The sequence below is a fragment of the Halichoerus grypus genome, chromosome 5 (assembly GCF_964656455.1).
Source record: "Halichoerus grypus chromosome 5, mHalGry1.hap1.1, whole genome shotgun sequence".
NCBI lineage: Eukaryota > Metazoa > Chordata > Mammalia > Carnivora > Phocidae > Halichoerus > Halichoerus grypus.
Window position 1 is genome coordinate 75,624,868 of NC_135716.1, and position 27,039 is coordinate 75,651,906.

At 41.0% G+C, this 27,039-nt stretch overlaps 1 protein-coding gene and 1 long non-coding RNA gene across 2 annotated transcripts in view; one reads left to right on the plus strand and one right to left on the minus strand.

Moving 5' to 3' along the window:
- Positions 1–1,413: 1,413 nt before the first annotated feature.
- LOC144381861 (uncharacterized) lies at positions 1,414–3,792 on the minus strand. The gene is made up of 3 exons (XR_013447896.1): positions 3,560–3,792; positions 2,387–2,555; positions 1,414–1,734 (listed from the first exon to the last, which is right to left on the minus strand). It is a non-coding gene; the product is annotated as an uncharacterized LOC144381861 (long non-coding RNA).
- OPRK1 (opioid receptor kappa 1) overlaps positions 3,149–27,039 on the plus strand; it is a 33,614-nt gene continuing 9,723 nt past the window's right edge. Inside the window, exons 1-3 of the mRNA XM_036106324.2 lie at positions 3,149–3,372; positions 3,739–4,035; positions 19,227–19,579. Of these exons, the coding sequence (XP_035962217.1) occupies positions 3,779–4,035; positions 19,227–19,579 (610 nt within the window). The 5' untranslated portion in view covers positions 3,149–3,372; positions 3,739–3,778. The remainder of the gene's footprint in view (positions 3,373–3,738; positions 4,036–19,226; positions 19,580–27,039) is intronic.

Below are 27,039 nucleotides of genomic sequence, written 5' to 3' on the forward strand. Positions count from 1 at the left end.
GCACTCAGGCACCCCTGGTCTTTCTGTGACCCCGAGGGTCCTGAGACCACACTGTCCCACAAGGGTTCCACCCCCCACTTAGCCACTGGAGCTACATCCCTCAGCGGAGCAGACTTCTAAAAGTTCCGATTTTAAGCTCCGCGGCTCTATCACTTGCCAGAAGTGGCCGATGGAGGCCCCCTCCCCCGCCGTCTATTCTCCCGAATATCACCTCGGATTCACTTCTCCGCACGTCCTACCTTTCAGAAAGTGGTCGCTTTTCTGTTCAGAGAGTTGCTGCTATTCTTTTCTTCTATCTCCTGTTGAGTTTGTAGGTGTTCAGAATGGTTTGATCCCTATCCAGCTGACTTCCTGAGACCAGACGAAATCCAGGTCTCCTACTCCTCCGCCATCTTGCTCTGCCCCTCCTCGCTTTTCTCCAATATTATGATAAAAATCTCATACTCCTGACAACCTGAATCCACATAAGTGGACTTCCTCACTGTGTTCAGAGACACAAGCGAGGTTCCCCTGGCAACCGCAACTGCCTGAAGGTTTTTTAATGCTCTGCCCATTTTGGCTTCACTTTATTTTGGCCATTAGTTTGGTAAAAAAGAAAAAAAAAATAGGAGTACTCAAATGAAACAAAACTGCCTTTATCATAATTAGTAATTTTTGCCTTCAAAAGACTGTCCCAACTAGTAGAGGTTTCTTATTGGTGATCAGAATGAGAACATCATCTTATAATTTAGAAGTCCCAGGCTGAGTTCTGCATTCTGCTTTCATTATAGAAGTACCTGGCAAACCTCTCCATACACATACACTATGTATAGATATGAGACGTACAGGGAGAGCAAAAGTTCAGGTTATTGGAATTGTACCAACTTGGAAACGTCTTTAAAGTTTTTTTACCTCTTTAAAACTGTTAGGGCACCTCAGTGGCTCAGTCGGTTAAGCCTCTGCCTTCAGCTCAGATCATGATCTCAGGGTCCTGGGATCCAGCCCCACATTGGGCTCCCTGCTCACCAGGGAGTCTGGTTCTCCCTCTCCCTCTCTGCCCCCCCACCCACTCATGCTCTCTCTTTCAAATAAATAAATCTTAAAAAAGAAAAAAACAACTTTACCTAAATCTTTTCAAGTAATACCTTTCCTGTTCTTCTTTTTTGTCCTTGCCAAATAACCCTTTCTATATATATTTTGTCTTTTGGGGAAGAGTGGCTCTGCATTTGCTCCCTTACATGAAATCATTCTGTGCAATCAGCATATTGCAAGAGCCAGAAACACCTGTGTTTGAGCCAACTCAGTAATGTTACCAGCTGTGTGAGCCACCTGTGTGCTAAATACAACAACAACAAAAATTAACCAATGTGGTGAGTGCAAAAGGAGGATAGATATTGTAAACACCCTTTCAAAAGTGTGTTGCACAGACAGTTGTGTGTATGTTGAATGCATGAAATCATAAATAAATAGGTAGTAGACAGAAAGATAGATGGATAATTCTGTCTTTCTTAGCTATTTTACTTTAACATACTATTTTTACTTTCTTTCTTATTTGGATACTGCTTAGTTTTCAAACAAAACGTCTTCCTAGGTTGGTTTGATGATAGTCTGGGATCCCTCTGGCAGGAAACAAGCCCCCAGATACATGGAGATGATTCATCTGCCATCTTCCTAACAGAGAAGGACCCTCAGACACATGGAGATCCCATCATTCTGATGTTTTGTCATCTTCTAATGAAAATCTGCAATCAAAACCTAAAAAGATATAAGATTTGATAATAATTTTCAAAACACCAATGATCCCAGGGTTGGAGGGATTCTGTTGGGCAAAGGAGAGCTTTCCTGTTGTTCTTTGAATCAAATTGCTAAGAAGAGCTGTGCATTTTGAGGTTGTTGTTAAGACTCTGGTGGTCAAATGCCTCTTTGGGGGTCACAATATCTTTTTTTTCTCCATTCATCTGTTTTTTTTTTCAGTTCACATTTGTTTATTTCATATTTTTTATTTCATATTTTATTTATTTTATTTTATTTTATTATGTTAGTTGCCATACATTACATCATTAGTTTTTGATGTAGTGTTCCATGATTCATTGTTTGCGTATAACACCCAGTGCTCCATTCAGTACTTACCCTCCTTAATACCCATCACCAGGATAACCCATCCCCCCACCCCCCTCCCCTCTAAAACCCTCAGTTTGTTTCTCAGAGTTCATAGTCTCTCATGGTTCATCTCTGGGGGTCACAATATCTTGAACAAGGTAAGAGCTCTCTTCTGCAGTCAACTGATGAATGGAATGACTGTATCAGCATCCTGACTCCCATACCCAGTTGGGAGAGGGGAACTTCCCCAATGTCCTTCAGGACCTTCAGTTCAGTGGCTGAGTCCTGGCTCCCCTGTGCAACTTACCTTGGCCTTCCTTCCTTTTCTTCATTGTCTCCTGGGTCTCTTTGCCTGAGGGTGTCTTTCACCAGCAGAATCTGACAGCAATCCTTGACTGGTGGAGTTAAGCACAGAAATGATGACTGAATTCCTCTATGGGAGTTCAGGTTCTTGGGGGCTTCGTAGAGAAGTCACCCTAGGGACAGAAAAGTGATGATTGCAGGGATTAAAAAAAGAGAAAGAGACATTGTCAACTCCCTGGCCAACACTAAGGAGAGTGTTTTACTCATTCGCAGGTAATACAACGAAATATAGGTAATACCTGTAAGGTGCAGTCTGTGTGTCATCTCAGAGAAGACTAGAAGGAATAGAATGCACAGGAATATTCTATTTATGTATACTAAATCATTAATATCTTATGACCTGGTCTTATTCTAATTGGATTATTTTGCTACTTTATTTGGATGGGTCATTCAAATAAAAGTATGCTTTTTCTCCTCTCTTGAAAGAAGACCTGTCTGGAGAATGAGGCCCACAGTAGTTCTAGACTTTATTTTGAATAATCCAGATGCATACTCGCACTGAGGCACACCCTTCCTTATTACTAAAGCTAAGCGGCACAGCAGCTCAGTCTTAGGGCCATCCAAGAGAGGCTGATTGAGGCTCTGGGTAGTTGGTGCTCCCTGAGCCTCAGCTGGGGGCGCGGGGCTGGGTTTGGGTGGGCGGGACGGGGTGGGGCGGGGCGCGGCCCGGGGCGGGGCGCCCTGGAGTTCTCCACCCAACCGGCCAGTGAGCCCGCCGACTCCTAGAAGCAAAGGCCTGGCTGAGCCGCCGCGGGTCGTGGGAGCCGCGCGCTGAGCGCGGCGACCGAGCTCGACTGAAAAGGTGCCTCTGCCAGAGCGCTGGGCTGCGGGTGCGCGGCGACTCCGAGAGCTGAGCGGCCCCGGGAGCGTGAGGTTCCGCAGGGACCAGGACGTCCCCTGGACCACTGTGCGGGTCTCCGGGAGCCGGAGGTGAGCTTTGGGCTTTTGACTTTCGAGGAGCAGTCCTGGGGAGCGAGGGCTTTGTGCTCGAGAGCTTTTTGTTCCTGGGGGCTCAGAGCAGCAGTTTGGGGACAATTCCACCAGGGGACCGTGCCTAGGAAAGGGTTGGAGGGGATTTCAGGAGCCCGGGAAGAGGAGCCAGTGCTGTCCGCCTCACCAGTACTCAGCTGCAGCGAGATGTCCGCCCTCCTTTTTCCGCCTCTGGGGACGTGCGCCGGGGTGGGCATCAGCGGGTCCCGGGCTCCCCGGGCTGCTGGCCTCCGCGCGCTGGCCGGTGGGCGAGCAAAGTTTGCCTCTCCGGGTCCAGCTGGTTCTCTCGGTCTCGTGGCCCTGCAGGTTCTGCCTCTGCTTGCCCTCCAGCTGCAGCCGCCTGACCATGGAGTCCCCGGTCCAGATCTTCCGCGGGGAGCCGGGCCCCACCTGCTCCCAGAGCACCTGCCTGCTCCCGAACGGCAGCGGCTGGCTGCCGGGCTGGGCCGAGACTGACGGCAACAGCAGCCGGGGATCCGAGGGCGCGCCGCTGGAGTCCGCGCACATCTCTCCCGCCATCCCTGTCATCATCACGGCTGTCTACTCCGTGGTGTTTGTCGTGGGCTTGGTGGGCAACTCTCTGGTCATGTTCGTGATCATCCGGTGAGTGCGGGGCCCGGGCGCCGCAGTGGCTGGGGTCGGGAGGGAAGGTCGGGCTCTGCCGCCAGGACCGGCGGTTGCGGCTCCCTCCAGGTTGCGGAAACTCCTTGCCCTCCGTGCAGGACTCTGGAGATTCTCAGAGGGTGGCCTCCTTGAAGTAAAGGATTTCCTGGAAGGGTTTTGGGTGGGGAACTGCGAGGTTCACAGGGGGCGAATCGAACAGCCAGGGGCGTTTTGAGCATTTGAATGACCCTCCACTCCCCCTTCCAGTTCCCCCCCTCCCCCCTAACCAAACCCCTACTAAGAACTGTGGTCAGGGAAAGTACTAGGGCGTGGAGGAATGTCAGCGTCTTCTGGAAGGGAAGCTAGTTCCTTTTCCTGGCTTTTTTGCCTGGTTGCCCGCGCCAGTTCAGAGCACTTTGTTCTGTCCTTTGCAAATATTTCTTAAGGTAAAATTCAGGCCCATCGAATGCACTGGAGATATTCAGAATTTTCTGTGACTCATCAGATTGGGATTATGGTTTATGAGCAAAAGCCAGTATACTATTTAGGGTTGTTGGTATCACGCATGAGCCCTTTTAGTACTGAAATGTTATCTCATTTATTTAGAATATCAGTGATTTTTGTAAATAAGCCATCCAATATTTATCCTCTAAACTGTGGGTTGTGGAGGTTTTCAAAAATTGCTTTACTTTTTATTTTCCACCGAGAGAAACCGATGGTTCTATTTTATTGTTCTTTGGTGGCATTACATTGAAGTCAACTTCTAATTATAAATACCCAAATATCCACCTATATCTGCTAATTTTCTGGTAAGTGATGTGATTCTTATTTTGACCTCTTTCAACAAAGAAAACAAGAAAAGAAAAAAAATCCCAACTTTGCTCTGGGTGCCCTTTGATAGATATGTATTTCCCTTTCTGGGAGAGTTAATGCTTTGGAAATACACCTTTAAGAGTGAATAAGGAGCTTACATTCCTTTGAGACGTCCCTGTAAAATAAGGGACATAAGTCACTCTTTTCAAGGACATTGAAGGGATGAAGAAAAACTACGTTTTTGTTTTTTAATTCTAATTTTAGTTTAGCTCTTTATTTATTATGAACCTTAAGAACATTACCTATAGTAGCATGAGTCTTGGGAAATCATCATAATAAAAAAATGCCCATTTATCTGTCTATCTAGGTTTGAGAATGTCAGGTCTTTTATCTTCATCTGTGCTCTGGAACTAAAACCCATCTTTTAAGCCTCCAAATATATATTATAAAGCTCATTTCACCTACAATTAGTGTTTGTAGCTTGGTAGCCTTGGTTTCCATAATTGTGTATTGCATTTTATAGGCATTCTATCTGTGATGAGTAAAGGCTACAGAGGGAGAAAATATTTTAAAAGCACATTGTTTTTCCAAGTCATTAGTAATTTCAGGGCTGCTCTCCATTAGAGAGAAGATTATAGCAACCAAAAGAAAAGACAGCTGTGTTCTCAATTACAATTAAAATTTTTAGGAGATCTTTGGTTCACAGGCTGTTGTTTTGTAATAAAACATTATTACACAAGAAGAAGATGCTAAGGAAAAACAACAACTCTGTTCCTACTTATATCATATTTAAATGCATGAGCAAAATAAATACATCTTATTGTTATTTGAATGAGCACCTGAAGTTTTGAGTTTGGGAAGAGCTTCTTAGTTGCTTAACAACCGTTTATATAGCCCTGCAGAGTAGGATCAAAAGGAATGAAGAATCCTAAAATATGTGCAGAGACATCCCTATGGGGAACAGTAGACATGTCAGAATGAAAACAGAATTATAGATTAACTAGGATTTTAATGTCAAATATGAATATGAAGAAATAGAAGTAGAAATGAAATATAAATATATATAATAATTACATGTAATTATAATGAATAATCACCATTATAAATAATAATATAGTACACTTACTAATTATTCATATATTTATATAACATATGCAATATATAATTATATATATATGTGTGTGTGTGTGTATCCAAAAGATATCCAGGGCTAAAATTTGTTAAAAGGAGATACATTTAGCTAAAAATACGAAAGAAGTTAGCTAGTTCATGTAACATCATCCGTCCTCCCACTCCACTCCCAACTACTTGGAGATGAAGTACGAAAAGTGAGGAGTTTCACTATCATCCTGGAATGCCAATGTACTGAAACATTAGTTTGCTTACATCTATAGCTAAGAGGATTAAGGAGTATTTGGAGTTGGTTAAGACTGAGAGATGGTCAAAGAGTTGAAAAATAAAACCTCAAAAGAAAAGTTGGTGGATGTGGGTTTATTTCACTCGGGAGAAGAAGGAACTGAAGACTTGAGAGAGGTGGCTGTGGTGTACACACCAGGACTGAGAGCAGAACCGGAGTGAGGAATTCATATGCAGTTTTTATAATTGATGTTGAGAGCTAAGCAACACTGCTTGAAAAGATGGAGGATCACTTTTGAGAGGGACACTATTTTAAAATATTACACATTGAAAAGGGGCATGGTTCAGTCATCTAGGACATCATTCTAAAGATGCTTGGATGTTGGGGCAGTTGCAGGTCCGAGATGGCCAGTTCAGACCTGGGGAGGAAGTTAGGGTTGTGGAAAAAGCTTTGACTATTTTTAGACCTGTCTTACAAATAGCTTTCCCATCTTGGGTGCCTGAAATACTGCCCAGTACCCTCTGAATATATTTATAATTTCAAGTGTTTTCATCATTTCATAGGTACCAACTGCCATAACTGCCTAATATTAGGGCATAGTAACTTTTCATTGTGAAAACCAGCCTCTCTTCTCACCAGGCTTTGGGGTTTGTGGTCCTGGGGTGGGAGGTTCTTACCTCAGCCCTGGATCTCTGTCTTTGGCTCTTACGACACCTCAGGTGTGCCCGTGGGTGTAGCACTTAGGATCCTAAGCCTGTGTTCTCTCCACCTCTTCCTGTGCAGGTCCCCTGCAGTGAATGCTGTGATGCCCACCCACACCCACATCCTGGAACTTGCCAGGCAGTCTCACCTGTGACATCTTAAACCATTCTCCCACAACTTCCATGCATATGACTGTCTCCTCTCCCAGCGGACATGACCAGAACCCAAGGGACACTAAATATATGCCAGGCCGGTAAAGCTCCTACTTCACGTGAATCATTTTATTTACTCTTCACAACTATAGGTGTCTTACCATCCCCATTTAACAGATGGTGAAAATGAAGGCAAAGTAAGATTAAATAAACTGACCAAGGTCGCACCTTGCTGATTGTGGAGCCAGCCTGACCCCAGAGCCTGTGCTTTGGTTTACTGTTGAATTCATTGCCCTCTATACCACTTCTGCAGACCTGTGGATACTTTCTTACCAGGCAGCCCTTCATTTTCTCCCAGATGCTCTTTTTTTTCTTACCTCGCCTGGGCACCATAAACCATCACTGCAGTCTCTCTTGACAATACATTCGGCTGCCTTGCCTTCTTGTCCTTCTGCCGTTGTCTGAACCTCGACCCTGGATCAAGCCTGTACCTTATCTTCCTATTCCTATTCCCAGCAAATTGAATGCTGCTGAATAAAATCAATTTTATCTTTGTAAAGATACACTTGAAGGCAAAGTCACCGCCTTCAAGTGTATCTGACCCCAAGTCTGCCTAGTGCTTTTATGTCTCTCTCCTATTTCCAGAAAGAGCCGATTTCTTTTCCCAATTGTCACTAAAAAAAAAAAAAAAAAAAAAAAAAGAACCAACAAAAAGAACCTCAAACTAATTTCATTGGCACTAATTCCTAAACCCTCTCCCTGACCATATTTCGTCATGGTCAGGGGATGGTCTTAACTCAGTAGTTCACTGTGACGCTAGAGTCTAGTTGCTGGGAATGCTCTTCCTACATACGTGCACTGGCAGCTGCCCTGCCTTGTATCATTCCATCTCTGTGGCGATGTTTCCTTCTTTGTATCCAGAGCAAATCCCTGCTCCTGAGAGTTGAATCTCATCATCTCCAGCTCTCCTGAGGTCTCTGCTGTGTTAGCTATCCCCTTTCTACGCTATTTGTAATTTCTTCACTGCTTTTGTCCCTTATGCATCTGGACATACTCAAGCATCTGTCATCTTACAGGTAATTAATATCCACGACCCTTCCATTTTTCTGAGTTCCCTTAGCTAATGTCTTTTCATCCTCCTGTGTGTTGTAGGTAAGTTTCTTGGAGGGATAAACCTTCTTCTTCATTTTCTTGTCTTCCACCTGTTCCTCAGCCCCATGTACTTGGGTTCGCTCCCTGAAGCTCCTTTACCAAAGCTAGAACATCACGTTTCAGCTGCTCATTTCAGGCTGACTGTCCCTTGATTTCTGTGGAGATTTGGCATGCTCGACCAGTCTTACGCCCTTCACTTTCTCTGATATCACCCTGTCCTTCACTTCCTGCCACATCCTTGGGGTTTCTCGTCTACAGCACAGACTCCTCTTCCTCTCGTGTTTCTTAAATGGTCATGTTTTCCAGAGCCTTCTCAGCTTTTCTGTCCTCACTTTACACACTCTCTGTATTAGTCAGGATTCAATCAGAACAACAGGACCAATAGGAGATGTACATATGAAGAGATTTGTTGCAAGGGCTTGGGTTATGTGACAGTGGGACTGGCTGAGCTAGTCTGAAACCTGGAGGGCAGGCATCAGCAGAGGTAGGCTGCTGACCGCAGGTGGAACTTCTTTCTGCTGCTCTGCTCTCTATTAGTGTGCTAGGGCTGCCATCAAAAAGTGCCACAAACTGGGTGATTTAAGCAACAGAACTTATTTTCTCACAGGGAGGCTAGAAGTCCAATATCAAGGTATTGTCAGGGTTGGTTTCTTCTGAGACCTCTCTCCTTGGCTTGCAGATGGCTATTTTCTCCCTGTGTCCTCACAGGGTCTTCCTTCTGTGTGTGTCTGTGTCCTAATCTCCTCCTTTGATATGGACACCAGTCAAATTGGATTAGGTCCCAACCTCATGACCCCATTTTACCTTGATTTTTCCTCACTTTGCCTCTTTGAAGGCTCTATCTTCAAATACAGTCACATTCTGAGGTACTGGGGTGTTAGAACTTGAACGCATGTATCTGAGGGGACATAACTCAGCCCTAATCACTGCCAATCCCCTTTCTGTTCTCCTTAAGAAAACACTCTCCTCAAGCTTCAATTTTCATGATAATTATGTATATATGTTCTCTTTTGTTTAATTTGAAGAAAAGCTTTATTCTTCTTTTTAAGTTAAGTGTAAGGATAAACAAGGAAAAATTATTAGGACAAAAATAACAGGAATCAAAATTACTTGGTTTTTGGTCTTAAGTTTTGCCTTTTGCTTTTTTCATTAGTTTTCATTAATTCACTGCTACCACAATAAAGACCTCTAGGGGGTCAGTCTTCTGCTACCGTTGCCCTGAGAGTAGAAGACTTGTGCTTCCCTGTAGTTCAGCCTGGGCAGTGTTGAAATTTCCTAAGAAGGGCAACTTTATAAGAGGCTTAGGAAAAAACCAACCAACCAACCAAACCAAACCAAACCAAACCAAAACAAAAACCAAAACAAAACCACAAAAATACTCTGGAAATATTTCCATTTCCTGAACTCAAATTTCTCCTCCAAAGGCAGCCAACCCACCCAAGCTTGCCGAGTACATAGGTTGTTTTTTGCAAGGGTACCCGTTTTCTTGTTCATAAATTGGGGGACAGAGTGTTTCTTCTCCAAGTCACTGACAGAAGTCCCACTCTACGGAGACCATCTTAGGTCACATTGCATATATGGACTCAGGTCACCTCTGAGTTAGTCTGGGCCCCATGGCTGAACTTGTGTCAGTCCCAGGAAACTGTGTGGCTATCACCAAATTGGGGAGATATGGGAAGAAATGAGGTGACCAATCAGAGTGTCTGATGCAGTGCCTTCTTTTCCATCCAGGGAAAGTGTCTGTTCCTTCTGGAAGTTCTCATTGCAATCACAGCAGTTGTATGTACAAATATATTCCATATTCTCTCAAATGTCACCGTAGCCTACCTTGGATAGTATCACCAGACTACACCTAGCCAGGCATTGAAGAAAAGGCAGAGGCATATTGGTATAATTAACCTGGTGCTGCTCCCTCTCTGACATCCATCTTATCTCAGGCTTTGATTGAAAAATATGTTCTCATTTATCCTGAGTCCTCTCTTGGAATCAATGTTGAACATTTCCTAAAAGTAAGCATAGTGAAGATCCCTCCAGAAATTATTTTCAAAAGTGCCTATCTTGCACTTCTCCAAGTAATTTTATTATTTCACAAGCTCTTAAAAGAGAGAATTGGTTTCATTGCAACTGGTGATATGGATTAGCAAAATAGAATTATTTTCTTCCCTGTGGAACATGTGATTGGAGCTGAAATCCAAATCCTTGTGTTTCAGAGATCGGAGACTAACCAGCTGCATCCCCCCCCCCAAAAAAAGGAAAAGAAAGAAAGAAAGAGAAAGAAAACCAATTTGGTCATCAGGCATAGAGCTCCTAACCTCTAACAGACTCTAGGCAAAATTGTAGTCTTCAAAATCCCTTCTTGATTCTGTTCATTTTATGAGACTTTACAATTTTTCCTGGTGCCTGTCTTTGAATTAGTTTTAGGAGGGACTTATTTCTGGCTAGGAGATGGTTGCCCCTCTCCATCAATCATTCAGCTGTATCTCTTGAGTAGCAGTATCTTCATGTGAACTGTGCAGTTGGCACTTTCTTCACTCCAGATTAACTTCTGGATGCACTCAGTTATCGTTGCCATGGGGGGCTCTGTCTTCAGTGCAAAAACCTAAAACTGTATGGCTGCAGGACAGTCTTTTTTCTAAGGTTTGGCTTACATGGTTTCAGTGGTGTAAGTAATGCAGGCTCAAAACTGTATTAACAAAGATTTATTCCTCCACAGAAAATCAGCCAACTTTTGTTTGTTTCTTTCTTTGGAGGGGATACTGGCTTATGTCTGAGATAAGGAAGACCGATGTAAGAAAGGAGATTTTAGGAGTGGGAATAATATTGTAAAAGGCTTCTCTGTGTGTGTGTGTGTGTGTGTGTTTAAACACTTACCCCTTCTCTGATCTAGCAAGTCAGAATTTAGATGAAAGATGAGAAGAACAGAAAGCACGTGATGAATATGTGATGAATTGAAAGATCCCAAAGGACTGGTCTGAAGGTGGGGAAGGGAGCCTTCAGATTAACAACGGTTAGAATTTCAAGCATTTAGAGACAATGGGAACATTTTTCTGAGCTCCTACTAAGTATTAACTTACTTAACCTCACAACACAACTAAACTCTCTCTGCTTACCACATTGCTTTCCACCCAGTGAAGGGACCATTTCCTTCTGATAAGAGTGCAGAGAGGAAGGGTAATCTTGTCTCCTCTCTACCAGCATCCTGCGGCTCCCTTCGCTACGTCAGTTTTCTGTATAAAATTGGAAAAATCATTTAAGATATCTGTGTACTTCTAAATATCCAGATAGTCGTAGGCCGAGAAACAACATGTCAATCACATGAGATTTGTAATTTTTCTACTGGGTGTTGTCAGGCATGATAAACGCTCACCCTATGTGCACAGCTGAATACACTAGAACATTCATTCTGGGTGTCAGGACCATGCCTACAGAGGACGAGCAGATCCTGGGCACCAGCTCTTGCAGTGAGATCACTATTCTACATTCTCCCACCACCCTGCATGGACAGCCTGCCCCCCATGCGACGTGACACCTGTCCACCATTCTGGCCGTCCATCACTGCCAGCATGGTCACCGAGGCTGTGTCAGTTGTGGAACTCGGGGACACATTCTGCCCCTCTGTTTTTTCTATAGCTTTTGCTCTTTGCATATGGGAGGGTAATTCTGGGGAACTGAAGGGGCCTGCCTGACATCTGAATGAATCTGTGGATTGACATAGTGAATGTGAATATAGTGAATGTAGTCAATTGCAGAGTCAGATCATTGGAGAAACAATAAATGAATTCCCTTTCCTTCCCTTAAAAATTAATAAGCTGGGGCCCTGGGTGGCTCAGTTGTTAAGCGTCTGCCTTCGGCTCAGGTCATGATCCCAGGGTCCTGGGATGGAGCCCCGCATCGGGCTCCCTCCTCAGCAGGGAGCCTGCTTCTCCCTCTCCCACTCCCCCTGCTTGTGTTCCCTCTCTCGCTGTGTCTCTCTCTGTCAAATAAATAAATAAAATCTTAAAAAAAATTAGTAAGCTATTGCCCCTTAGTAAAGAACCATAATTTCAATGGTAAATAGTCCAAAAAGACATAGCAACTTAATTTTGAGAGGAACTGAAACTTATCTGGAGAATTAATGAAGCAAACTCATTATATTTTTGAATAAATTCTTCTGAAAATTCACATCAGTAAAGCCATCATTTCTGATCATTTAAAACGTAAAATCTGGAATGCTCTGTATCTGGAAAACATGCCCAGGAAAATGAATAAATCATGCTTGTTGGCAGCGCAGAGAAAAGAGTGTCATTATGCTAGTCTTCCACTGTTGGTTTAAAAGGACTGCATTTTCCCAGGTATCACAGAAATTTCCTTCTATTGAGCTTGGTGTGTTGGGGGGTGAGTGGCCAGCTTCCTGTGGGTCAGGAGCGTTTGGTCACACTCCTTTTTTTTCACCAGGACCAAACAGCAATTCTTCAGTTGTTTTCTGTTGGCCCATAGGTATTTGCTATACTAAAGGGGTCTATTCAGAAAAATGACCATTAGGGTGTATGTTTGTTTGTTTCATTCTGTTACAGCTGTGGTTTGATGGCTACAGATTTTTACTCCCTAAAGTCTCACTAATTTGTGGTCTCAGGCAAGCCATTTACTTCCTCTTTACTGTTTCCTCACCCAAAGGATGGGTATTGTTTGTGGAAAAACTGCAACACTATATATAATGTACATGACAGCCTTTGTCCATGGATGGGCAGCGTGCTAGTGTTCAATATTAGTATTCCCCGACTCATGCCCCATTCCCTCATATCAAATGTTTTTTTTACCCTCATGACACGTATTTCACCACACTTATTGGAATGCTTTTCAATCTTTAGCTGCTGGAAGGAGCAGAACTCACAGAATCACATTATTTCTCTGATAAAATTTCTGCCTCCTTAAGAAACTTTGGAATGACAGCCCTGAATTCCTTTACTGATTAGCTATGGACTCTGAGAACCCCTGAGAATCATCTCTAAGACTGCTTACTCTTCAGAAGAATTGGGGGCAGTGGAATCTTATGGGACTGTCAGGCAGGTTATTAGGACCGGTGCAGGTCATCAGTGACCACAGTAATGATACTAGCAGCAGCATTAATGACTGTGAGGGCTGGCATCCAGTGAGCAATCATCAAATACCAAGGCCTGTGCTGGGTACTTTGAGGGATTGTCTCATTTAGTCATCAAGATAACTCTGCCAGATAGAGTTCCCAAAACAGAGTCTGTCCCGTAGTAAGCCCTCAATGAACACTCCACATGGTTTTGCCTCTTTGGTATTCAAGGTCCTCTGTGCCCTGACACCCCTTTTTCCAGCTCAGCCAGGTTCCCATTACTGTAGCCATGAAAGCCTCTCTCTCCAAATCCTTCTGAAAGGTCAAGATCCTGTCCAGGTTTTGTCTTCTTTATGATGTGTCCTGATCTCTTCACTACACGCTGATCCTGCTCTTCCATCCATTCCTCTAGTTCACGTTGTAATTTTGACTCAGTCAGTTGAAAAGTTCCCTGGGGCACGGTCTGTATATTGAGTTTTTCAATCATCCTCAATGCCCAGTATATTGCTGTATATGGAGCAGACACTTAAAAATGTGTTGAAATAATGAAATGATGAAGACAGGGGAGGAAGCTTGACTATAACCAGAGAGAAGAGAGGGTGTGTGTGTATTGTCAGCATGGGGGACAATTGCAGGTAAGAGCTAAAAATAACTTTCCAGTAAAATGGGAAACATGTATGTATTTAAAGATATATGGTGATTACCCATCAAGATTATGGGTTTATTATGCTGTCATAAAGCTAAAAAGGAGCTCCTGATTAAAGAAGCATCACTTAAATTTAAAATAAAGCACTCGGGCAATGAACCTCAACAGCAAGGGATGCTAATAATTCAAGAATGAGCTCTTCTACCTGCACAGTGTCTGAGCACAGCAGGCACATGGGAAGGACGGGAAGATGTGAGACTGCTGTGGCTCAAGGTCAATGTTCCTCCCGCTGGTGCCTCATTTTTCTCCTGGCAAGTGCCAGGCTCTCCCAGAAACCCTGCCTGGTGACATTGGTTCCTGATAGCTCAGCAGATAACCTTGTGTGCATATGGCTGCCAATCCAGCAGACACCCCTCAGTTCTCTGTAAAGAGAACTCCAGTAGGAAGGTCTTGAGTTAACGTATGATGAGGGGCATTTCTTACTCCCGGAGACACCCTCTGCCATGTAGCCAGGCAATGACCTTCCTCACAGCCGGCACCCTGGGTTCTCTGGTTGACCTCTCTTCCTGGCCTGCTCCTGGCATCCCGTCCGGTACACGTTACCATCGTTTTCAGGTTTGTAACATTGACAAGTGTAGTGAGGACAACCCCACAGACTTTGCTCTTTTAGTGCCATATGCCCCTGTGGTATGTATGCTAAAAAGTGCAACCACTCGCTGCCAGCCCACCTCCAGCTTCTCCACACGAGCCAAAGCTTCCCACCCACATGATGCCATTTTACTTGAAATATTTGCACATTTTTGTAAAGCAGGGTGGATGAAATGGAAAATCATTTCATATCTTATCATAGTAAGAAAGTGTACTTTTTTCTCCCCTCAGGGGACATTTGACTGAAAGGACTAGCTACTATCTCCTTTTGATTAAATGAACAATACCAGAGTGCTCAACAAGACTGTCTTTGAGGGTGAGGGTCTTACTATCACACTTTCACAGGATCCGGTCCAGTGTAGTACATAAAAGACCGTCAGTAAATATTTGTTGAACTCATAGTTTATTCACTAGTTTGAATTATACCTGTCAGTTCTCTCTTTCAGTGTGGTAGGTTTATAAGTATGTGTCTTCCAGAACCCTGGGAAAAGGCCTTGCCCTTCTGCCCCTTCCAGATCATGCCACCAAGGTCCGCCTTTGCCAACATTAGAAACATCACTTTAGAGTGCCTGGGTGGCTCTGTCGGTTAAGTGTCTGCCTTTGGCTTGGGTCTTGATCCCAGGACACTGGCATCGAGTCCTGCACTGGGCTCCCTGTTCAGCGGGGTGTCTGCTTCTCCCTCTGCCTACCCCCCCACCCCCCTGCCCCTGCTTGTGCATGCTCCTGCTCTCTCTCTCTCAAAAATAAATAAGTAAAATCTTTAAAAACTAAATTAAAAAAAGAAAAAGAAACATCACTTTACTCACCTGAGTCTAACTTGCCTCACTAATATTAGGGAGAAGACATAAATCTCCTGGCTAAACTCAAGGAGTCATTGTCTCGAGAATCAGATAAAATACATGGAGGTCAAAGTACTGGTCTTTGTAAATTATACAGTGCTGGGGGGATTTAAGAATGCAGAGACTGGCATCCAGCACCCAGGTTTGAGTCATGCAATGCTGTTTACAGCCGTATGACTTTGAGAAATGCACATAACTCCCTTGATTCTCAGTGGCGTCACCTGTAGAAAAGGGATACTGATACCTACCATGTGACGTTGTGGTGAGGGCTGAATGGGATAAATATGTGGGATGTACACAGAGTCTGACACAGGGAGTGTTAGAAATAAATGGTTAGTAAGATCATCATCAACATGAACCATCTCAAAATGAGAGTGACGCCCTGACATCGGGATGCTGGCAGATCCAAAGGTCTCCATGAAAGGAGGGTGCAGGTATGTCTCTAGGTCTCTGGTAAGTGTCTCTGGCCTTGGGGGATGGTGACAGACCCTACATGAATGGTCTGGCCAGAGCTTGTTTCTCTGGGAGCAAGAACCTTTGCTATAATTGGTATAGTTAAAATTAGTGTAATTTGTAGACATTTCTGTTATAGGAGCTCATCTCTCTTATTCTGAGATCTGATGACAGAATTTGAATTCTTTATAAGTTCAAGTCTTAAGCAATTTCATATTTATTTTTTAAAGTATTTTTGAAAAGCTAAGAGAAAATCACTCATCATTTTATGATTAAAGATGCATATTATATACATATTTTTGCATCAAATTTTTATTTACATTCTAGTTAGTTAACATATAGTATAATATTTGTTTTAGGTATAGAATTCAGTGACTCATCACTTACATATAACACCCAGTGCTCATCACAAGTGCCCTCCTTAATGCCCATCCCCCATCTAGCCCATCTCCCCACCCACCTCCCTCCATCAACCCTCAGTTTGTTTTCTATAGTTAAGAGTCTCTTATGGTTTGCTTCCCTCTCTTTTTTTTCTTCCTCTATGTTCATCTGTTTTGTTTCTTAAATTCCACATATGAGGAAATCATATGGTATTTGTCTTCCTCTGATTGACTTACTTCACTTAGCATAATACTCTCTAGCTCCATCCACATTGTTGCAAATGGCAAGATTTCATTCTTGTTTATGGCTGAGTAATATTCCACTGTATATATAGACATCTTCTTTATCCATTCATCAGTCGGTGGACACTTGGGCTCTTTCCATAATTGTTGATAAAGGTGCATATTATATTTTATCATAACTCATATTTCATTCCATTCACATTCTTCTAACATGTAAGGTCACAGGCGTCATTTTTACTATTATCTTTCATATTCAAGCTGAACAATGGCTCTAACTAAAAACTAGGTTCCTTTTTTTCTTCTTGTTGTGACTGATGGCCACATACATAAGGGAGGGAGAAGAGTTGAAGACCATGAAAAAAATTAGACATATTCTCTGGATTAGGGGCATTCCATTAACTATCTCAGGAGTTCTATGAGATAAACATTATATTTCCCATTTTATAGTTGAGAAACTGAAGCTCCATTCTTAGTAACCTCTCCAAAATCTTACAGTTGGAGGGAAAAATAAGGAATAGAACCTAGGTCTACCCAACTGTATGAGACAGGGAATGTCTGTCTAACTTCATAAAGTAAGAGGAGAGTATCAGGGTCACTAAATATGAGAGCAGAAGTCAAAGGTACTGCCCGCTACAATCTTTGTTAATATCAGGGATTCTTGGAGAGAAAGTTGACAGAATAGGAGGTTGGCTTATAAGATGTACTTTTCAAACACAAAACCATACCTTAAAGAAGACAACATTTGAACAGATAGCATTTCAGTCTTGCTCACTGGAAACATTTGCTCTGTCTCGGGAAGTGGACTTCCCTAGTTATCTGTGCCTTTATAATGCCTATGCTCTGAGCATTGGCCATATACATTTAATCACTATTTATTTATTTATTTATTTATTCATTCATTCATTTATTTAAGAGAGAAAGAGCATAAGCATTGGGGGGAGAGGCAGAGGGAACAGACTCCCCACTGAGCAGGGAACTCAGCATGGGACTTGATCCCAGGACCCCGAGATCATGACCTCAGTCAAAGGCAGATGCTTAACTGACTGAGACACCCAGGCACCCCACATTTAATCACTTTCTAAAACTTATAGGCCACTTAATAATATTTGAGTGAAAATTGTAAAGGTAAAACATAACCTATTTTAAAATAAACTTACTCTCCAGATTAAAGCACTCTTTAGATAGCAGAGCATAAAAATGGAAACCCACAGATACTGACTCTGTGCCATTCTTTACCATGCGTTCATCCAAGCACAGACAAACCATTTTCTAGCAAGAAGAAAAGAGAGGAGGGGAGGATTTGGGGGGAGGGTGAGTGGGATGCTGAGAGTGAAGTGTGACCCTGTGTGTCACACATTTTGAGTCAGGTCAACTACTGCCTTTACCTCGGGTACAACAATTTGGTTTTATTATCTTTATGTGACAGGACCTGAAACTCAGAAAATCATACACTGAATCCAGACTCTGGATGATCTGACTTCATAGAAGTCCTGCCCCCCAGGAGAGCCAAGGCTGTTCTGTCACTACATGTTTTAAAAGACATTTCTCATGTAGAAATTTATGTATTGAAAGACACCCTAGCAGGGATCAATAAAAAACATTGATATTGATTTTATAGCCAAAGCGGTAATTTTCCATAAGACAGTTCCTTATAAGTGACCTTTAATAACAGTCAAAGCCATAACATTAAGAAGGTACGTGGGGCATGACTGAGTTAATTACGATAAGGTCTACAAATCTGAGGTGTGTAGAAAGTAATTAACATGGATTTCCCCTACATATTCAAAGGCATTTGGCCTCTGAAAACCTGCTGATACTGTTTGGAATGTTTCATGCCCTATAGATCCCTCAGGGAGCATTCTCTAAGTAAAACAATCTTCTTAATTCAGTTTTAGTTGAAAACGGAATTGTTCTCAACTTCATGTTATAATGGAAAGAATAATTTGGGCTTAAAGGCAATGTTTTTGACCTGTTTTGAAAATTACTGTCCCCTCAGTTGGAAGAGGAAACAACTTATGTGCTTTAAAAATCTCTCAAAATGAGAGTGAAGAAAAACTGAGTTATTTCTCACCTACTGCGCTAGATTACATTTAGTGCTGTGATGTGTATAAGGAAGAACTCAGCCTGCTTTATTTACATAATGCATTTAAGATGAAAAACTAATGGCACACTGGCAAACAAAAATCAACAAACAGCTGTGTTTTAGCCATTGAAATTGAATGTATTTTAAAAATGAAAACCATTTCAAATTTTCAAAAGATGTAATTACAATGATGGATTTCTCAAAATGACCCTGAGGAAAAGTTGAGTAAGCTTTATCTTTGTTTTACACAGGGAAAGGGAAGTAATAAAGTATGTAAAAAAAATGCTTAAACGCAAGCAACTCCGATAGGATTAAAATGAATTGTCAGTCACAAAAGAAAGACCTGTATTATGTGTAAGTCTGTCAAAAAGATCTGTATGTATATTTATCTATTTATCTATGCTATTTTCTTCCCCTTTTTAAATTTAAATATATTTTGAACAAAGCACTAGAATAAAAGCTAAGTCAAGTCAGAGATTTTTGTCCACGTTTCCTACTACCCTTAATAACTAGAAGAGTCTTTTATATATTAGATGCTCAATAAATATGTAAAGAATAAGTGAATGAAAAACAAATTTAATAATTCAAAGGTTGTTACAAATACATTTACCTCATGGGCTTGACATAAAGTTGAAGAGAAATGATCTTGTTTCTTGTCTTTTAGATACACAAAGATGAAGACAGCAACCAACATTTATATATTTAACCTGGCGTTGGCAGATGCTTTAGTTACTACAACCATGCCCTTCCAGAGCACGGTCTATCTGATGAATTCCTGGCCATTTGGGGATGTGCTGTGCAAGATAGTCATTTCCATTGACTACTATAACATGTTTACCAGCATATTTACCTTGACCATGATGAGTGTGGACCGATACATTGCTGTGTGCCACCCTGTCAAGGCTTTAGACTTTCGCACACCTATGAAGGCAAAGATCATCAACATCTGTATTTGGCTCTTATCGTCATCTGTTGGCATATCTGCGATAGTCCTTGGAGGGACCAAAGTCAGGGAAGGTAAGGGCAGTCATGTTCATCTCATTTTTAACCACCCTACTTCTAATTATACAAACTTTTAATTTGCACGTGAGTAGGACACATATCTAGGGGAAAAACCAAAAGCTAGTGGAAATATAATGCCTAAATCCATGGATGAAAAACACAACAGTTTTGTGCTTTCCATATCTAAACATAGGATGGGATAAAGACATTACCCAAACACAGATGCCCAACCTATCTGCTATTCTGGAACTGCTTATCAGAATCTGGAGGGGTGAGGATGAAGCAGGGAACCATAGGCATGTAGATTTTTAGAATACAATCCATTGTGTGCTGGCAATTGTAAGATACACCTACTCTCTCCTCTTCTTTCTCCCTAAAAAAGGGCCCTAAATCATTAGAGACCTATGCTGGCTCTTTACTCTTTTTCTTTAGGGGTTAGTCTCCATGTTACTATCATAACTTCATTTGGCTGTAGGACATTCAGAATTGGGTTCACAGATGGATGATAGTACACATGAGCAAAACTTAGATTTTGGACATACTAGTTCTTACCCAATGCAAGCAGGATATTTGATGTTTTCCCAGTGTTGCTATGCTACAACTTAGATTTTGGACATACTAGTTCTTACCCAATGCAAACAGGATACTAGATGTTTTCCCAGTATTGCTACGCTAGTGGTTCTCACCCCAGGCTGCCTGTTGGAATCACCTGGGCACCTCAGAAAATACAGATGATCCTTGAATAATGTGGTGGGCACCGGCCCCATGCAGTCAAACATCCTTGTATGACCTTTGACTCCCCCAAACTTAACTACTAATAGTCTACTGTTGACTATCAGTAAGAAGCCTTACTGATAACATAAACAATTGATTAACACATATTTTGTATGTTTTATGTTTATATGCTGTATTCTTACAACAAAGTAAGCTGGAGAAAAGAAAATGTTATGAAGAAAATCATAAGGTAGAGAAAATACATTTATAGTACTGCTCTGCAATGAAAAAAAAATCTGCGTGTAAGTGCACCTGTGCAGTTCAAACCCATGCTGTTCAAGGGTCACCTATATTGCTGCCTGGGTTCCCCCCTGGAGGCTCTGGTTTAATTGAACTGAGGCACAGTCTGTGTATCAAGATATTTTTATTTATTTTTGAAGGAGGGTGGGCATTGGGAGGGGGAGAGAGAAACCCAAGTGAACTCCATGTTGAGCGTGGAACCCAATGTGGGGCTCAATCCCAAGATCCTAGCTGAAACCAAGAGTCAGATGCCTAACCATCTGTGCCACCCAGGCAGCCCTGGGTGTCAAGATTTTTAAGATGTCCCCAGGTCACTCTGACCTGCAGCCAGGGTGAGAACTACTGTTGCTGCAGTTTTGCTTTACTAGTAAAAGTAAAACTATGAAAATATCTTTGGTCTTAGTAGAAATTCATTGGGAAGAGGGGAGCAGAACTTTGGACTTCATAAATGCTATTTATTGCTGTAGCAGTTCTCCAAAAGGTCTAGTTTGTTAGGGAGGCTCATGATACCTGTAAATACAGATAATTGAATATGTGTAGTAGGGAGCTGCCAGATCATAGAAAGGGCAGGTGCTAAAATCATAGCTTATCTGGCATAGTCCACATTTGTAATGAAACACAACCTTTTCCCTCTTAAACTATAAAATGAATTTCCAGCTTAGCTGTGGAAGGTGTTAAGCTATAATACTTGGTAAATTTTAAGATATGCCAAAATTTATCAGAGAAGCATTTTAAAATATGATTAATTACACACAGGATTTTGTTTCTTCATGCATACAACAAATGGAAATAAAGTTACAAGAAACTCTTCCGAGCTCAGGGTGTTGATACTTAATAACTGGATTCAAGAGGAAAGGCTGCATATACACCATGAGGACTAGAAGAATGGGCCATGTAATAAAAGAAGATGGCGATTTTACCCAGGGCAATTGAAGAACTGATTTTGATATTTCATGACATACTTGCAGGCTTAGCCACTACACTCCTCTAATCAGTGTCAGAAAAATGGCATCCTAGAAGCAATGGATTTCAATTCAGTTCTTGAAAGATGAAATGAAGATAAATGTAGGTTTTCCAGGAAGGAGTTGCTGTAGATGAATGTGTGCAGACGCCATGAAGAAAGGATTCACTAGTGTCAGGAGATTAATTTGTGCAGCAAATAGGGGGAAAATGGGATAAAAAGTAGTCTTGTAGAGAGCTCCCTTCTTTCTTTGTTTCTTTTATTTTCTAAAGCAGATTTTGTTTATGTGTTGAAAGGTTGTCTCTGAACCATTTAGTACGCTCATTTTTGAGTGCTGGGTGACAAGTCAATACTCTTGGATGACCAAGAGGAATATTAGAGTATGCAGTACAGCATCGATAGCTATAGAACCTATGCTGCATAGTAGATCTACAGAACTTTTTTACTTGCGTAATGGTACCCTTTGACCTTTGCCTCCTATCCCTCCTGCACCAAGCTCCTGGAAACTACAGTTCTACTCTCTGCTTCTATGAGATTCCATATATAAGGGAGATCATATAGTATTTGTCTTTCTGTGTCTGGCTTATTTCATTAAGCATAATGTTCACCAGGTCTCTCCATGTTGCCACAAATGGCATGATTTCTTTCTTTTTAAAAACTGAATAATATTCCATTGTGTGTGTGTATATACACACCATATACCACATTTTCTTTATCCATTCATCCATTGGTGGACATTTAGTTTTTTTTCCCGTATCTTGGCTATTGTAAATAATGCTGCAGTGAACATGGGGGTGCAGATATCTTTGAGATATTGATTTCATTTCCTTTGGATATATACCAAGAAGTGGAATTACTGGATTATATGATATTTCTATTTTTAACTTTTTGAGGAACCTCCATATTGCTCTCCATAGTGGCAGCACCAATTTGTGTTTCCACCAACAGAGCTTCCCTTTTCTCCACATCCTTGCCAACATTTATCTTTTTGTTTATTTTTGATAATAGTCACCCTAACAGGTATGAAGTGATAGCTCATTGTGGTTTTGATTGGCACTCCTCCAATGATTAGTGGTGTTGAGCACCTTTTTATAATCCTGTTGGCAGTTTGTATGTCTTCTTTGGAGAAATGTCTATTTAGGTTCTTTGCCCATTTTAAATCAGGTTATTTGCTTTCCTGCTATTGAGTTGTATGATTTCCTTATATATTTTAGATATTACCCCTTATCAGATACATGATTTGCAAATATTTTCTTCCATTCTGTAGGTTGCCTTTTCATGTTGTTGTTTCCTTTGCTGTGCAAGAGGTTTTTTTGTTTGTTTTGGATTTTTTTGTTTTTGTTTTTGTTTTAGTTTGAATTAATTTGATGTAATCTCACTTTTTTATTTTTGGTTCTGTTGTTTGTGCTTTTGGTGTCATATCCAAAAAAAAAAAAAAAAAAATCATTGCCAAGACCAGTGTCAAGAAGTTTTTCCCTTATGTTATCTTCTAGAAGTTTTATGGCTTTATTTACATAAGTCTTTAATCCATTTTGAGTTGGTTTTTGTGTATGGTGTAAGATAAGGGTCCAATTTCATTCTTTTGTATGTGGATATCCCATTTTCCCAGCACCATTTATTCAAGAGCCTGTCCTTTCCCCACTTTCTATTTGTGGCACCCTTATTGAAGATTACTTGACTGTATATGTGTGGGTTTATTTCTGGGCTTTCTATTCCATTCCATTGGAATATGTGTCTGTTTTTTATGCCAGCACCAGACTGTTTTGATTATTATAGCTTTGTAATATAATTTGAAATTGGGAAGTGTGATACCTCTAGTTTTGTTCTTGCTTAAGATTGCTTTGACTCTGCTGTCATCATCAAGACAGTATGGTACTGGCACAACAGGCACATAGATCAATGGAACAGAATAGAGAGCCCAGAAATGGACCCTTAACTCTATGGTCAACTAATCTTCGACAAAGCAGGAAAGAATGTCCAATGGAAAAAAGACAGTCTCTTCAACAAATGGTGTTGGGAAAATTGGACAGCCACATGCAGAAGAATGAAACTGGACCATTTCCTTACACCACACACAAAAATAGACTCCAAATGGTTGAAAGACCTCAATGTGAGACAGGAGTCCATCAAAATCCTAAAGGAGAACACAGGCAGCAACCTCTTCGACCTCAGCCGCAGCAACTTCTTCCTAGGAACATCGCCAAAGGCAAGGGAAGCAAGGGCAAAAATGAACTATTGGGACTTCATCAAGATAAAAAGCTTTTGCAAAGCAAAGGAAACAGTCCACAAAACCAAAAGACAACTGACAGAATGGGAGAAGATATTTGCAAATGACATATCAGATAAAGGGCTAGTATCCAAAATCTATAAAGAACTCATCAAACTCAACACCAAAAGAACAAAGAATCCAATCAAGAAATGGGCAGAAGACATGAACAGACATTTTTCCAAAGAAGACATCCAAATGGCCAACAGACACATGAAAAAGTGCTCAACATGACTCGGCATCAGGGAAATCCAAATCAAAACCTCAATGAGATACCACCTCACACCAGTCAGAATGTCTAAAATTAACAAGTCAGGAAATGACAGATGTTGGCGGGGATGTGGAGAAAGGGGAACCCTCCTACACTATTGGTGGGAATGCAAGCTGGTGCAGCCACTCTGGAAAACAGTATGGAGATTCCTCAAAAAGTTGAAAATAGAGCTACCATATGATCCAGCAATTGCACTACTGGGTATTTACCCCAAAGATACAAAAGTAGGGATCCGAAAGGGTATGTGCACCCCCATGTTTATAACAGCAATGTCCACAATAGCCAAACTGTGGAAAGAGCCAAGATGTCCATCAACAGATGAATGGATAAAGAAGATGTGGTATATATACACAATGGAATATTACGCAGCCATCAAAAGGAATGAGATCTTGCCATTTGCAATGACGTGGATGGAACTGGAGGGTATTATGCTGAGCGAAATAAGTCAAACAGAGAAAGACATGTATCATATGACCTCACTGATATGAGGAATTCTTAATCTCAGGAAACAAACTGAGGGTTGCTGGAGTGGGGGGTGGGGTGGGAGGGATGGGGTGACTGGGTGATGGACACTGGGGAGGGTATGTACTCTGGTAAGCACTGTGAATTGTGCAAGACTGTTGAATCTCAGATCTGTACCTCTGAAACAAATAATGCAATATATGTTAAGAAAGAAAAAAAAAAGAAGAATGTAGCAGGAGGGGAAGAATGAAGGGGGGGAAATCGGAGGGGTAGACGAACCATGAAAGACGATGGACTCTGAAAAACAAACTGAGGGTTCTAGAGGGGAGGGGGTTGGGAGGATGGGTTAGCCTGGTGATGGGTATTGAGGAGGGCACGTTCTGCATGGAGCACTGGGTGTTATGCACAAACAATGAATCATGGAACACTATATCTAAAACTAATGATGTAATGTATGGGGATTAACATAACAATAAAAAAATTAAAAAAAAAGATTGCTTTGACTCTTCAGAGTCTTTTGTGGTTTCATATGAATTTGAGGATTGTTTTTTCTTTCTTTTTGTTTTGTTTTGTTTTGAGAGAGAGAGTGAGTGAGTGCGGGGTGGGGAGAGGCAGAGGGAGAGGGAGAGAGAATCTGAAGCAGGCTCCATGCTCAGTGCAGAGCCTGACATGGGGCTCAATCTCACAACCCTGAGATCATGACCTGAGCTAAAATCAAGAATTGTACACTTAACTGACTGAGTCACCCAGGTGCCTCTGAGGATTTTTTTCTATTACATTGAAAAGTGCCATAGGGTTTTGTTAGAGGTTGCACTGAATTTGTAGATTGTTTTGTGTAGTATAAACATTTTAACAATATTAATTCTTCTGATCCATGAACATAGGATATCTTTCTATTTATTTGTATCTTCTTAAATTTCTTTCATCAATGTTTTAGTTATCAGTATACAGATATTTTATATTTATTTACAGATTTATTTCTAAGTGTTTTATTCTTTTTGATGGTGAAACAAATGGTATTGTTTTATCTCTTTTTCAGATAGCTTATTGTTAGTGTATAGAAATGCAACCGATTTTTGTATGTTGATTTTGAATTCTGCAACTTTGCTCAATTAGTTTTTTCTAATAGTGTTTTAATGGAGTCTTTAGGGTTTTCTATACATAAGATTGTGTCATCGCCAAACAATTTTGTATCTTTCTTTCTGATTTGGATGCCTTTTATTTCTTTTATTGCCCAAGTGCTCTGGCTAGGACTTCCAGTAATATGTTGAATAAAAGTGGTGAAAGTGGTGAGAGGGAGCATCTTTGCTTTGTTCCTGATCGTAGAGGAAAAGCTTTCAATCTTTCACCATTGAGTAGGATGCTAGCTGTGGACTTGTCATATATGGCCTTTATTATGTTGAGGTACATTCCTTCTATACTTAATAGTTGAGAGTTTTAATCATGAATAAATGTTGAATTTTGTTAAATATTTTTCTGCATCTATTGAGATGATCTTTTGACTTTTAATCTTTCATTCTATCACATTATTTGATTTGTGTATATTGAGCCATACTTGCATCCCAGGGATAAATCCCACTTGATTATAATATATGATTCTTTTCATGTGCTGTTGAATTTGGTTTGCTAGTGTTTTATAGGACTTTTGCATCTCTGTTCATCAGGGATATTGTGGTATCCTTGTGGTATCAGGGTAATGCTGGCCTTGTAAAATGAGCTTTGAAGTATACTTTCTTCTTCAACTTTTGCAAAAGTTTGAAATGGATGTTTACCCTTTTTAAATGCTTGATAGAACTCACCAGTGAAACCACCTGGCACTTGGTTTTCCTTTGTTAGGAGGTTTTTGATGTAGTCTCAATCTATTTGTTACTGGTCTGTCAGATTTTCTATTTCTTTATGATTCAGTCTTGTAGGTTGTAAGTTTCTAGTAGGAATTTATCCATTTCTTTTAGGTTATTCAATTTGTTGGCATGTAATTGTTTATAGTAGTCTCTTATGATCCTTTGTATTTCTGTGCTATCAGTTATTATGTCTTTTCTTTCATTTAGTCTTTTCTCTTTTTTTCCTGTCTAACTAAGGGTCTGACTTTGTTTACTTCAAAAAGCAACTGTTTTTTTCTACCTTTTTTTTGGTCTCTATTTCATTTATTTCTCTTTTTTAAAATTTTATTTTATTATGTTATGTTAGTCACCATAGAGTACATCATTAGTTTTTTTTCTTATGTGATTTTTGCTTTTATTTTAAAAATATAAGCACATTCTGGATTATTTGGATGATTATTTTATTACCTGAGTACTATCATGATATTTCTTTTTTTTAATTTTTTAATTTTTTAAATTTTATTATGTTATGTTAGTCACCATACAATACATCATTAATTTTTGATGTGGTGATCCACGATCCATTGTTTTCATATAACACCCAGTGCTCCATGCAGTACATGCCCTCCTTAATACCCATCACTGGGCTAACCAATCCCCCCTCCCCCCCTCCCCTCTAAA